The 14,001-nt window shown below is 41.2% G+C and overlaps 1 protein-coding gene across 1 annotated transcript; it reads right to left on the reverse strand.

Annotated features, from left to right (window-relative positions):
* Positions 1 to 3,691: 3,691 nt before the first annotated feature.
* On the reverse strand, positions 3,692 to 14,001 carry LOC120517536 (cyclic GMP-AMP synthase-like). The gene is made up of 2 exons (XM_039739930.1): positions 13,831 to 14,001; positions 3,692 to 7,197 (listed from the first exon to the last, which is right to left on the reverse strand). The coding sequence occupies exon 2, from the start codon at positions 7,170 to 7,172 to the stop codon at positions 6,042 to 6,044; it is 1,131 nt and encodes a 376-aa protein (XP_039595864.1). The 5' UTR covers positions 7,173 to 7,197; positions 13,831 to 14,001; the 3' UTR covers positions 3,692 to 6,041.

Here is a 14,001-nt window from a genome sequence, read left to right on the forward strand (position 1 = left end):
CTTGTTGCAGACGTGTTGTTTTGTCATAACAAATTGTTTCATGAAATGACTAGAAAGCTTTAAAACTTTCTAACCAGCAAACCAAGTCTCTGAACAGACTAAATATTCCACCATGAGTACATGTTCTTGTTGCTTCTTGTAAAAGGACTTTCAGCTACACTTTTTGCATGACAATCTGCTATTGAAATGCATGTTGTAGTTGTTGTTGATGGTTTTTCTCCAGAGTAATGTGACCCTGTTTCTGTGAAACTAAGAATTTCATATACTGTAACACAGGTAAGCCACAAATGGCTTCCACCTCTGGGCTGTGCTCCAAATCCAATATAAAATTATGGCTTCAACAGGTGATTTTCCTGTCTGTCTCAAAATAACATGGCCATCCACACAAATCACAGACATGTCACTTTCTATAACAGGGTTCTCTAATTCATGATGGCTCTTACACCTTTAGTTTCGGCCTGGAGCCATGTCACTGCAGTTTCTGCTCTCTCACTGGCATCACAAAATGCAGGCAGTTTGCGTGAACTGTTAATCTGATTAATGTCAACATGATGCCACCTTGGAACGGCCACCAGGTGGGGATGTGGTAACACTGCATGGCACTAACTCCATGGCCCCTATTTGTCAAGCGTCTTAGAATTACTCCTAAGAACTGCACTAAAAGTGAAAATCGGGCAGGGATAAGAATTTGTCCTGCCCCAGATGTAGAACATGAGAGGTAATCATGAACCATCCTGCATTCATTCCCTCCGTGATGTAGCCTCATTTGAGAATAAACAACGTCACAATTTTAAAATACATCAAACTGCAAAATGACACTGGTGGAGGTATTTTGTTGTTTCAGTGGAAATCATGATCACCGCCCCCTTATTTAGGTATTTCAATTTAAAAGACTAAAATATACAGTAATTCTTTGCCACCCCCACTACGCTACGCCACTGCCCTTCAGGTTGGGCATCCATGACATTCTGTATGTTAATACTGTGATAAAACTTGTGATTGACACATGCATGCTCATCCAAACTTGGGGCAGTGATCTTTATGGGTATACCATCAAAACCAACAAGTCATTTACATGAGTGCAGCTTGCTTTAACATTACCTCATGTGGAGTGGTGGGGACAATTATAAACCTGCATATTACACACACATCAGAAGGGCATTCAAAGTTTGCTGCAAAAGCAATGGCACACCAAAATCATCGCCATTGCAAAGTTGCATTTTTCCCTCTGGCCAAAACCCTTAACATTGCTAACACTTTCATTTCAGCTGACAGTGCATGTCTTCCTTGCGTAGATGGCTCAATCACGTGACATATGATATTTATTACATGTATTATTTCATATCTGTCAAATTGATTTCTTTTTACAAGTTCATTGATATGCAGCATTTCCAAAATATTTAGCTTGGATGTGAGTGCCTTTCTCTGCCAAAACTTCATTTTGTTGGTGAAGAGGGATTTTTCCACATAGTGCCAGAGAGCCACAGCCAGAGCCTTCCCAGTACATGTGGAGGAAGATGTCAGGGGTTGCTCCATGGATCAGTTCTGGGCCCTCTCTTCTTCTCCCTCTACTCCTCCTCACTAGGTCCTGTCATCAAGTTCCTTGGTTTCTCTTATCCGTGCTATGCCGATGATGCACTGTAACCCAACCCCCAACCCCGCCAAGCTGAGTCTGCCAAAGATGAACCTTCTTGTTATTTCAGCTAATCCTGTTTAGCACAGCATCTTTGTTAAGCTCCACTCATTATCACTTATACCTGCCAAACCTGTATACAACCTTGGGGTGGTGATCAATGATCAGCTGCCCTTCAGGGACCATGATGCTATGGCCAATCTCTGTACAATTTCCACAAGATCAGACCATATCTGATATAGAATGCAACACAAGTCCTGGTCCAGGATCTGGTCTTGTCACATCTGTGCTACTGCAACTCTCTTCTGGCAGGAGTACCAGCATCTGTCACCAAGCTGCTACAGATAATTCAAAATGCTGAGCAACTGGTGTTCAATCAGCCAAGGCAGATAGATGTCACTCCTCTTTTCAGATTACCTCGTTGACTTTCTGTGGTGGCACATATTCAGTTCAAAAGCTTCATGCTTGCCTACAGAGTAATTAATGGGTCAGCACCATCATAAATGGAGACACTTGTGAGGTCCTGTGCTCCTTCTCGACCACTCAGGTCTACTGTTGAAAGGTGTCTGCTGCTGCCACATCTGTGTAGTATCATATGTCAGACTCTCTTCATGTGTAGCTCCTAGCTGGTGGAACGAGCCACCCATCTCTGTACAAAATTTTGACTTTAAGAATTGTTTGAAGTCTGTTTTGTTTGGAGAATTTCTGTTTGACTGATATTATCTGTGGAGTTTTGGTAACATAGGAAGTGTAATTCACTTGTATTTTGTTCTGAGCTCTTCACTTTTAATGATCAATTTTGTAGACCTTGTCCTGTGTGGGCTTTATGGGGCACCAGGAATCCCAGAACATCAGACACAACTTCCACTGACTAAATTCCAAGTTAAAACAAAGTCCTTTTATTGCATAAGAATATCTTCACTTGTAGCGCTTCATTTTTAGGTCAGTCCACACTATGTAAACCAATAACTCAATCACTTTTCTGTGTCCTTCCTCCTCTACACTGAATGTCATCCACTTCTTCCCGAATCTGACTAACCTAAGTGAGGTAAGATTGATCCTTTTATGCTGGACCCAGGAGTACTTACAATGCCATGACATAGCATGGTAGAAGCTCCCCAAAGTAGGGAGACCATTTTTTGGGCAGCGCCTCTGGTGGCACCCAGAAGCCCCCACAAGGTTGCAATTCCAAACTACATGTCCCATGGAACCCTGCAGGAGTCCAAACTGGGACCATATCAGAGTTGCACTGCCACCTTTCACCTTGGATGAACTGTCCCCGAGAACTACTTTCCTGCAGTTCAACCATAATATGACTACCCTGGCTGGGAAAGGAACCTGGCATCATCCTGGCCAAGTTGGCCTCCTAGATGGGTAAAGTATTGTTCCTCATCACAGACAAGATGCACCTGCATCCATTATGGCACCTACACCTGTAACACTTGTTCCAAAAGAGTCCCTCAGACCGATGTTTACTTAACAATGCTAACCTCTTTTAAAAGTTGCTTTGGATAGCTAAGCAAATACAATAACTGTAATGTACTTGGCTCAAGATGGTTTTGGTTGATACCTTTTTCCAGTGAAGGCTAATTTTGTTTTCACTGCTCCATTCAGATAAGATGTACAGGTAAAGGGCAAAATAATTGGTCCCCAAGATACCTGCTAAGAAGGTAGAAAAGCTCCCAAATTCTGTATTGCCATCTAAAGTAGCTCCTGCAGTTTCTTTGATGTTTCCTTTACTTACATATACTTTAGGGGGGTGTTTTATTGCACTATACTAGTCTCCCTGGGTCTTTTTGTTTAATTAGTGAACATGAAGGAATGCCCCAATACTGTACCTTAGCTTGTTGACCTTGATTTACATGTACATTCCATAATACTTGCCACTGGGAACCTCAGCAATGGCAGGCAACCGGCTGCTTGGACCACAGCTCATGGTCTGCTTCACCCAGTTTTCCACTACTGAGGATTTGAGTTAGACAGGAACATCTCCTAACCCTGCAGCAGTTGCTAGTTTCAGTAAACAAGGCAGTTTCAGTGACAGAATAACCGATTCTCTTTTGTCTAAACTCATATTCATTTATTTGCAGAGAAACCAGACATATCACAGACCAGGAGTTAAAATGGATGAAAACATACGACCAGAACAATTCAAATCAATGTCACACAACAAGCTTCATATCTGGTAGTTCTCATTGAGCAGATACAGAGTTGAAAGAATGTTGCAGGTGGTAAGTTTCAGAAAGAGAGAGAACCTGAAGAGTCCTGAGAAGAATCGCACTGCAGGATTCATAACAGAACAACCCAAAAGACGGAGAAAGACAGAGAGAGATTTTGCTTTCACACTCTCTCTTTTATAGTGCCTTGGTGACAGTTACATAAAATTGACAAAAAACAAAGCAATACTTGCAATTTTGCTAGAACATAAACAGCTGATAACTTATGAACGGTTATATTATTCATATCAAATATTACTAGGAAATACAATGTGTCACAGGCTGGCATCCTGGCAGGAATGGAAGGGTCCTTGCTCAGCTAGGAGGCCCTTATGGAAGGATATGGATTGACAGGAATCCCAGGCGGGTTGGTTGCCCATACCTATCTTCTCTGGGCCATGTATTCCCCCTTACACAGGGCGGTGTCATCCTTCTGGTTGGACTAATATTGATAGGGCATATTGGGAGATGTAGTCATGATGGGCAGCCATGTTGGGGTACTTGGGTGCAACCAGTGGGTGCTTTAGGGGAGCTGTAACTGGAAAAAGCATTGGCTGTCTAAAAATAACATCAGATCAAGACTATAGTTTGGCATGGAACATCTAGACAAAGACCAGGTAGTGAAGACCATCCATTCATAAACTATTAGAGTGCTACAAGGTTGAAAAAGCACAGGGGTATGATGGAGGCTAAATAGTGGGTGAAATAATTAATATGTTAATAGTAAGATATTCCTGGACTAGATTGGGGTTGGGCTTGGTGCTGCCAGTGTAGGCTTCCGGGACATTTAGGGCATGTTCCAGAATACTTTGGTGGGCTTCTACCTAACCCAGAAGTTCTTCCACCATGCAATGTTGTGGCACCAAAAGTACTCTCAGATCCAGTATAGAAGGGGCCACCTCACTTCACTTGGAGAATTGGAGTCAGACGTTGAGGATGAACTAAATTTGCCTGGAAGGTCCAGGAGTGGAAAAGAGAGAAGAAGAAAAGGAGTTGTATTGTGTTTGCCTGAATTTACAAAAAAATAAGCTTTTTTTGAGGTATTTGTTCTATCAATAAATTCTTATTTGAATCCAGACAATTGTGTTTGGGGTGTTATGCCCCCTACAGGTCACAAATGATATACTAACTGAAAAGGTCTCAACGCCTTACAGGTATATATTCTACAAGCCTATACACAGTATTTTATCGATCTATTAATAATGGCACCATATACGTGGATGCTTGAGGATGCTTTTTGGTATTTGGATATATCCCATCAGCCATCCCATCAGTTTATTTGCATACATCCTCTTAGCCCTCAAACTACTTTCTTCCTGGAAAGTACTTGCTCACCCCAGCGAAGTTAATTCTTGTAATTTGCTTTTTTTGCTTTTCTCTATGAGCATTCTATTTACTTAATATTCCTATAACATATCACACAAATTAAATATTTTTCTCCTAAATACCAGTGGGAAAGATGACATCCAGAACTTAGTTTTAATCCCATGAGATGTCCTCTCTGGTGTGTAGGGTATGGTCTATGAACACATTTAAATTGTGTGTGCTGCTGATTAGGATTTTTAGAACAACTTGTGATATTTTGAAAGATAGTAAGCACATCACAGAGGATGGGGGAAAATAAGATAGATGAGACAGATTGAGAGAGTTTTGAGGGTAGCTCTATGGAGGGGGAGTAGAGACCACACATAGGTCTGTATTTAGGAAAAAGGATTGAAACAAATGGAAAAGAGAATGAAAGGGGGGCTCCACATGTCCCAAACACAGACCTCAGCTGCAAATTGGAAAAATAGAAAATAAAATGGATTGGATCAAATCCTAACTCCAGCTGCACTGGTCGCTCATCTTCTAGAAGAATGTGCATATTATTTATCAATTAAAAATGGAGCTGTAATGCAAAATGAAAAGAAAATTAGTGGCTTATCAGATTCAGTAGTACAATCACTTCTTATTATAAACCTGTGGGGATAGTAGCGAGTGACCATGATGTTCTGGATCTGCTCCTCTAGATTATGTGACATCCACAAAGGACAATTAGAAGATACAATATGGTGTTAAGAAGTAAAATTCTTCAAAAGAACAAAATGTAGCCAATGTTACTTCATTTTCAATGCAGAAGAAGGTGTCAGATCGGCAGAATGGGTAAAACATGGAATGGTCGCTGCTTCTTGTCCAAACACAGATCTTTAGGATTAACCTCTTAGGTGAGTCTGAAGAACTTCTCCCAGGTTATCATGAATGTAAACCAATCTCAGCCTGATTTGGTCCAAGGTTCCTGGATTGAAGTCTTTTAATAGGTTTGTGTTCTTAAAACTAAAGAACTCGCTAGGGACGCCTTGCACCCATGAGTCACGCCTTACTTCCAGCTCCCTATTTCCCATGAAGATATGTGCGAGGTGTCGTTGCTTCATGCAATTAGCCAGGTACTGGAGGAGATCTTTCATTCGATCCTCCAGGTCCTTATTCTGCCAGGCATGTTTGTCAATTTTTAACACCTGATGGAAAAATGCCGTCTTCAGAAAGTAGGAAGGACAGCTGGAGGTCAGCTGAGAGGATGGACACATTTTCTTATCATTCTCTCTCAGGTATTTGAGGATCTTTAGACACTTGAAGTAACAGGAGTTGGGTGACAGGCCATGAAAGAAAGTTTTCTCATTCTTGGAGAAGGAAAGTCGCCATGCAGCCTCCCCGAGGTGAGAGCTCATTTTTGCCACAAGATAGGTATGCTTGTATGGAACAGCAGGCACAATGTCGATATTCATTTCTTTTCCACGCCAGTTAAAGACCAAAGTCCTTGCAGGGCCACTTGTCCGAAATGTAAAGCTGATACCAGAAAATCTCTTGGAAAGTTCTGGCAGAGTTTTGGCACACAGGGACTGGAACCATTCCTGGATACTTTTTGCCGATAGCAGATGGCCATGTCTACCAAACTTCATGCAGAATTTCTCTTTGAAATCTGTATCTTTATCACATTTGGAAGTACTTTGCATATCTTTCTTTGGCTGTTCAATCTGAATGAGCCCATAACATACTGGAACATTATGATCATCATTTGAGAAGATAATCTGGACATACTTGATGTCCATTGGGACCATGAAGTCAAACTCCAAGTCTGGTTTGACCTTCACACCTTCAAAAGAGCTGCCAGTGCCAATTGGCTCCTTGCTTATCTTGGGATCTCCTGGTTTCAGATATGTTTGGATGTTTGTCAGGAGAGAGTGAACCACACTTTCTGCAAATGTCTTGTAAGGGTCAAGCTCTGGGGCACTGAAGTCCACCTTCCCCTGGTAGATCTGCTCCAGCACTTGAAGATTAGACATCATTTACTTTGTAGAAAGATAAATGAAACTGCAAGTACAAAAAGAATAAAGAGATGAATATAAAGATAAAAGCCCATGAGTTATTAAATTACTTTCATGAATGTGCACAATTAGATGCCACTTTGAAACTTAATTGCATATCATTTAGGTGTTACTTATGTTTGTACATACAAGCCTCAGAAATACTCTGCTACCTCAGATCATGGGAGAATAACAGAAAAGGAGAAAGGTATGATGGGGTCGATAACTGCCTTTGCCTCTTGTCCCCTTGAGAGGAGGAAGACAATCTGTGTGGACCATGACGTCACTTCTGTTACACCCCTTCAGGCTCCTTCCCCTATTTAAGAAGAGAGATGATTGGAAGTCCGGATCCTGCACATCTCCCCTAGAGAATAACTTTAAAACAACATGGACCTATTTCACTGATTTGTTCATTTGTCGTTGAAGACTTGTCTTGGAGTAGATGCCAGGTTGGTGCCCCAAATCTTTTACAGTGTCACCCTTTATATTACATCTCTCTATTATAAGAAAAAAAAAAACTTGCGAAGAGACTTAATCTTTACAAGAGAGATCTTTGAGAGACACTCACTTTCCGCGAGACGGGCAAGTCACATCATACTTACAACCTTTGGAAGCAAGTCCCATGATACACATGCAGAGTAGGTTAGAGATAATGGAAGTATTAAAATTAGAAATTCTCAAGAAAATGAGAGTAATGCTCACATTAGCGCAAACAAACAAAAAATATTACTCGGTGAGATAATGGAACAGCGAAAAGAGATTGAATAGTGTTTGAGGATGTCTGGGGGAGAAGAGAGACAAGGCGATGACTTTAAAACATTTGAAGCGCCACATGAAATGCAAATCACGTTGCACAGGAGCAGCAGCTGATCGAGCAAAGAGGAGGTAAAAAAAAACCAACTGTTATTTGAATCCTATTGTATCACCGTTTAAAGAGGGGTTTTGGTGGAGCGACCGCGTCTACTTGGGGTGCGTTCAGCCCCCCTCTTCACAATGGCGCATAGCGCTTGGCCAGGGAGGGTGAAAAGGGGTTGGCAAATGAAGCCCCCTAGTCATTCATAAAATCAGTATATGTGGACTGATGTCTATTTTTATTAAGCAAGTGACAAAAAAGAAACCTTTGTCAAGCCAGCTTTCTAAAACAATTTCCATTTTAGGTGTGTTAGCATATAATGCACGAAGCACCTATAGAAAAAATCCATATCTGTCTGTCTGTCCAAATGAAACCACTTCCTTACCCCCCCCACCCCCCCTCCAGCCCCATGGACCAATTTTGTTAAGATGTGGCCCACTTCCTCTTCTAAGACATTTGTTGAGTCAGTTCAATATTCGTTCAGATATCCCAAACAGAACCGCACCATGCAAAGTTTTAAAATTTCCCATTGAAAAGCATCGACGAAATTGTGAACTCGTCAAACATAAAATGGAGGCGCGTTCTGTAAGTTTTCAACTAGCAATTCCCTTATTGATTCAGTTTTACCTTGTGATACAAGGCCCACAGCAAAGTGCAAGTTTTAAATAAATATTTGCAATGCAACACTGTGGGCTCCGATTGGGTGTGGGTGTGCATGTATGAGTCACTCCTGGGTGGATTGGAGTGCCTGGCTGATCTTGTGGTCACATGAAAATGCAAGCAGATCAGTCAGGTGCCTCATTCACACCTCAAAGCAGGCAGAGTACCACACCTGCACCCAACCAGGAGGGCTAAAGGGGTGCTTACACGGCAGAGAGAGGGAACAAAGGATCGACAGGAGACCATGAGAGCGGTATCGGGTGCTGAAGCAGAATGGGCCAGCGAGTGAAATGCAGCACAGTCGTTAGCCCTCCGGAAGAGCCAAGAATCGACTCTCTAAGGGCTGATTGACCCTGCTAATGTTTTTGAGGAGCAGGGGTGCAATGACGGTGGAGTTTTCCTCATTGATCTCAGGTACGCCAGAACTGTGAGAAAGAAAATGGGAGAAAAAACCAATGCCAAGCGGTCTGGCAGACGCCGACAGAGGCAGTTGGAGTCTCCCACCGGCTGAGTGAACTATGGGTGAGCCAAGGAACCCGGGGGGAGTACGGAATAGCACAGCAACATCAAGGACCCAATGACTTTATTATTCTGGTTTTATCCTGGGATTATTTATTTGGTTTTAACTCACAGTCTGTCACTGATTTTTATGAATTGATTTAATGGATGGAACAGTGCACTACTGAACACTGTTTGCTTTTAAGTTGGAGTCTTAAATAAAAGCACTTTTACACCAACGCCTTCCTGAATGCATCTGCTCTCATTTGCCTAACTATTTAAGGGGCTCCTGGAAGCACCAGGGTGCATGGAGTCACCCTGGAGCATCACATACCTTAGGAGTTGTTGCTTGAACTTGTAGAGTTTGCTTGTCTGACAGCCATGGGGGGCCCAATGGCAGAGAGTGCAAGCCAAACAGCTCACACCACAGCACCTTCTGCTGCTTTAGGTACGTTAACTAATAGAGGACAAAAATTTTCACTTTTGGAAATAAATGGAAGGGGAAAGCAATTACGTAAGCATAAATAAAACAGTATTGATTGAACAATACTATCTGCTTATTATTATTATAAAGAACAGGCGTTATCAACCTGCAGCTAGAGGTGATTCTTAGGGCCCTGGGCTCCATCTTACCCTCCCCGAGTCCCGGCATGCTAATTTTATTTTCAACCATCATTTCAGCACGGTCTAAATTAACAAGATCAACAGGGAGAATTTATCAAATATAAAGTCTTTAATTTTGTTAAAAAATAATATAAATAAAAATGAATAAATAACACATTTCTATAGAAAATTGGAAAAATAAGAATAACGCAAATTAAAAAATCTAAATAAGTAAAAAAAGTAGATAAAATGCTAATTATTTGTACGGCACACATGGAAATTAACAGCTAAATACAAATCGCACATCGTCATAATTAAAGTGCACATGATATAATTTTTAAAAACTAAACAACAATAAATATCTTATAAAGATTTTACTGAAACTTGCAAAAAAATCCCAATTAGTGTCTTCCTGGTTCAAAGACCTTCGACTATTGCGAAGGTCTCTCCTGGCACACGAGAGATCTCACACAACACACAAACGCGCCCTCCACAGGCGTAGAACAAATTAGCTTTGCCTTTACTCAGTGGCGTGAGTGGCATAGCTAGGGGTGGGCAGAGGAGGGCGGTGCGTCCCGGGCGGCACATTCTTTGGGGTGGCATTATTGGCCAAAATGCTTAGTACAATTCGTGTGTAAGCAGCAGGGTTCGGAGAAATATCACCCTTGAATGAAAAAAGTAAAAGTATCTGATTTTTATCCACAAATGCTTCAAAAATAATTTTCAGACTGTCCTCCTGTGACGGCATCAGACACGGCAGTTGAAATTTATGAGGCAATAACAATAAATAAGCATTACACCGATAATTTCTTGGAAGATAAGCAACTAATTTATAATTTTGTTTCGTTATCAATCCGAATGCGCTCTTGCTCTGCGCAGAAAACATCCCCACCTATCACTTGTACACTACACTGGTTCTGTTTTTCGCAGCGTACTTATAGTAAACGAATAATTAGAACACGGCATCAGTGCGTCTATATTATATTATTGTCTAGTTGATGCTTATGAATAATTATGTGAAAAAGTATTGTTGTTTCTCTATATATGAACAAATCTATGCAAAATGTATCGTATTTTTTCTCTTTACGTCATTTTAATCTTCTATTTAAATAGGTTAACATATTAAGATATGTTGGAGGACAGCAAATTGCAGCCCCGCCCCGCCCCGCGCGGCACGAACTCGCGCTATACGCCACTGCCTTTATCTGCCTTTCTTTATTCTGTGCGTTGGGATTTTCGCTGCGAGACATTCCCGTTCAAGCTTTCAATGCTGGCTTGGGCGATCAGCATTGAGCTCTTGGTCTCCTTTATAGTCGATTGTTGGAATTAATCCCAAATGTAATTTTTGTTTTACTGATGGATTTCATGTTTTTTTTGTTCCAGGTAACTTATCGGTTATTTTCCTCTGCTGCATTAAAACACTCAGTCCGCCCGTTCGTTCGTTCAGAGTGTGAGAATGTGCGAGACGCTCCTGTGCTTAGTTCCAACATCCTCCAATGTGATTCTCTACGTATCACTGGCCAACTTCTGTTTTTCCACCAGTTTTTTTTTATTATTTTTTGAGCTTACGTACATGTACATCCTCTTCATGATTTATGATAATGACACGGATTACATTTATGTTGCTGTTTTTCTTTTATTTTAAAGAGTTTGTACTTGTTTTTGATGTGTTTGAACAAATCTGTATCCTCCTATGTGATAAGTGGCTGGTGTAATCTATTCTTTCATTTTGACTTGAGAGATGTTGTGGCGCTCTGCACCTGCGTTTGGTGAGAAGCACTTGTGCAAGAACCAAGTAGTTTCTACTATTGTATTGTATTTTTGAGTTGGCCATTGGGCATCTGGCTCTGTGAAGAACATCACTGTGTTCTGTTTTCTGTGTTGTATCTCCCCCATTATTTGACACCCACTGCACCCCAACCTACCTGGAAGGGGGTCTCTCTCTGAATTGTCTTCCCCAAGATTTCTTCCACTTTTTTCCACCCAACAAGAATTTTTAAGCTTTTTTTGGAAGTTTTTTTCTTGTTTTCTTAGGGAGTCAAGGCTGGAGGGCTGCCATACAACAGGGCCTGTTAAAGCCCATCGAGGCATGTCTTGTGTGATTTTGGGCTATACAAGAAACAAATTGGACATAATTTGGACATAAAAGAAAGACTGTCAAAGGAGACTGTCAGGAAATGAAATCAGGGCTGGTGCATTAAGTGCCATCTGAGGCATGTTACTTTGTTTAGGGTGCAGACATCATGATACAGTGTATCCTCAGAATGATGGACAAAATATACACCTTTTCAGAAAAAGTGTGAAAAAATGAAAAAGAATAACTTAAAACAGCGTTTCTCAACCTTTAAGTATTTGTGACCTGAGTTTTCATGCAGTTTTAATCGTGCCCCCCTAACAGTTTTTTGAAATATAGATGCATATTTTATTACAAATATTTAACCTTTTTCGACATTTATCTAACTCTATATTTATTGTTCGAGTATCAGAATGTAGTTTAAGTTAATTTGTTTTGGTTTCACCAGATGTTTGTTTCATATTTTTGATTCTTGTTTTCTTTTTTTCACATTTTCGCGACCCCCTTTTTGTTCCTTTGTGCCCCCCTAGGGGGCCCGCCCCACAGGTTGAGAACCACTGACTTAAAAATCACACATACTCAATAAGCATTTAAAACAACATAAATATGTAAATTCTGTTTTACCTCCTCCCCAAAATATTTTTATTGAATTTTGCAATTGTAAAATGTCTTCTTTCTAAATGAAGAAATGCTGAATAGCCTTTCTTCCTCTGTGCCCTTTCCCCATAATACAGGGTTTATAGAAATGTCTAAGATGTATGCTACTGATTATCATAGGGGGCCCTGGGCTCCATCATCATCATCAGCAGCAGCAGCAGCAGCAGCAGCATTGGATTTACTTACATTAGCACCTTTCTTCTGGGAAGTTCTATAATTCTAATTTGAGAATATTGGCCTCCTCTCGCACCATATTAGTTTCATCCCTGCTATGTGCTAAAACCTGATGGCTGTGAAGTTCTGTCTTTTCTAAAAATCTATAGATTGCAGGCACAGTCTGCAAGGTAGTCCCATTTCTAGAACTTTTTCCCCTTATAAATTTTTTAAGCGCACTACCACTTTTGCTGCACCTCTAGTTGTCAACAAGCTAAGGGGGTGCACAATAAGAAATAAACATATTTCCTTGAAAACGACTCTAAATGTCAGAACAAAATATTTCGGTGAGTAATGTCGATGTGAAGTATTAATAAGGCATCTAATAAACCGATTTGCCAGATGCACAAATGACGAGAGCGTTACGAGACTGTAAATGTAAAGCTAACTATCCGCTAAAAATAAACGTGATAGGAGATGACTGATGCAAATGAATCGGCTTGAGTGGGCGACGGAGCGCAAGTTGAGAACCTCTGCAGAAAGCAGGTGCCCACGAAGTCAGCAGTACTCTTGGCAGCAGTCGACGGTTAAACTCTCATGTTCTTATAAAACATTCGGACGTGTGACCTGTGTTCTCTGGCCATGTACTCCCTGTATCACCCTGGTGAATTCGCATTGTAAAGGAGATGCAAAAGATGGCGCAGCCGACAGTCCCTGACAACTTTCTAGTTGGTGCTGTGCTGCGTTTAACTAAATGCTTTACGAGTCACCGGAATAACATTGTTTCCTGTAGTCTATAACGCTTAAGACGTTTTTTTTACTAGCGAACCTTTAGTATGTTAACTCCCATCCATCGAAACATTTTCACCCAAATGCTGTAATAATAATAATAATAATAATAATAATAATAATAATAATAATAATAAATGTGATGTATATAGCGGCTTTCCCATGCCTCTAGTGCTTGACAAGTCAGCAGTCTGCTTTTTATCAGTCAGGTGGGTGAAACAGAAAAATCCCTATAGCAGACAAGTCGGTTTCAACAACTGCACGACCACATCCGTGTGACCAGAACTTCCAGTCAGATTCTAACGCCCATGAACTGGGACCTACAAACTACCTGTACGGCACAACCGACTTACCTCGTTAGTTTTCCCTTAGAAATGAGTCCACTTCAACGGAACTCGTTCCACCTCAGCCACGTCACCCAGCTGCAGAGAACTACGGAATGGAGAGATAAGAGTGCGCGGCAGAGCCGGATCGGATAGATCGCCACGCCTTTGATTGCCAGTTCTGCTGCCCAGGGTGAGTGA

This window comes from Polypterus senegalus, chromosome 17 (assembly GCF_016835505.1).
Source record: "Polypterus senegalus isolate Bchr_013 chromosome 17, ASM1683550v1, whole genome shotgun sequence".
Classification (NCBI taxonomy): Eukaryota; Metazoa; Chordata; class Cladistia; order Polypteriformes; family Polypteridae; genus Polypterus; species Polypterus senegalus.

What these genes read in the sequence shown, in the direction of transcription:
- LOC120517536 (XM_039739930.1), bottom strand. Translation starts at nt 7,172, where the DNA reads ATGATGTCTAATCTTCAAGTGCTGGAGCAGATCTACCAGGGGAAGGTG.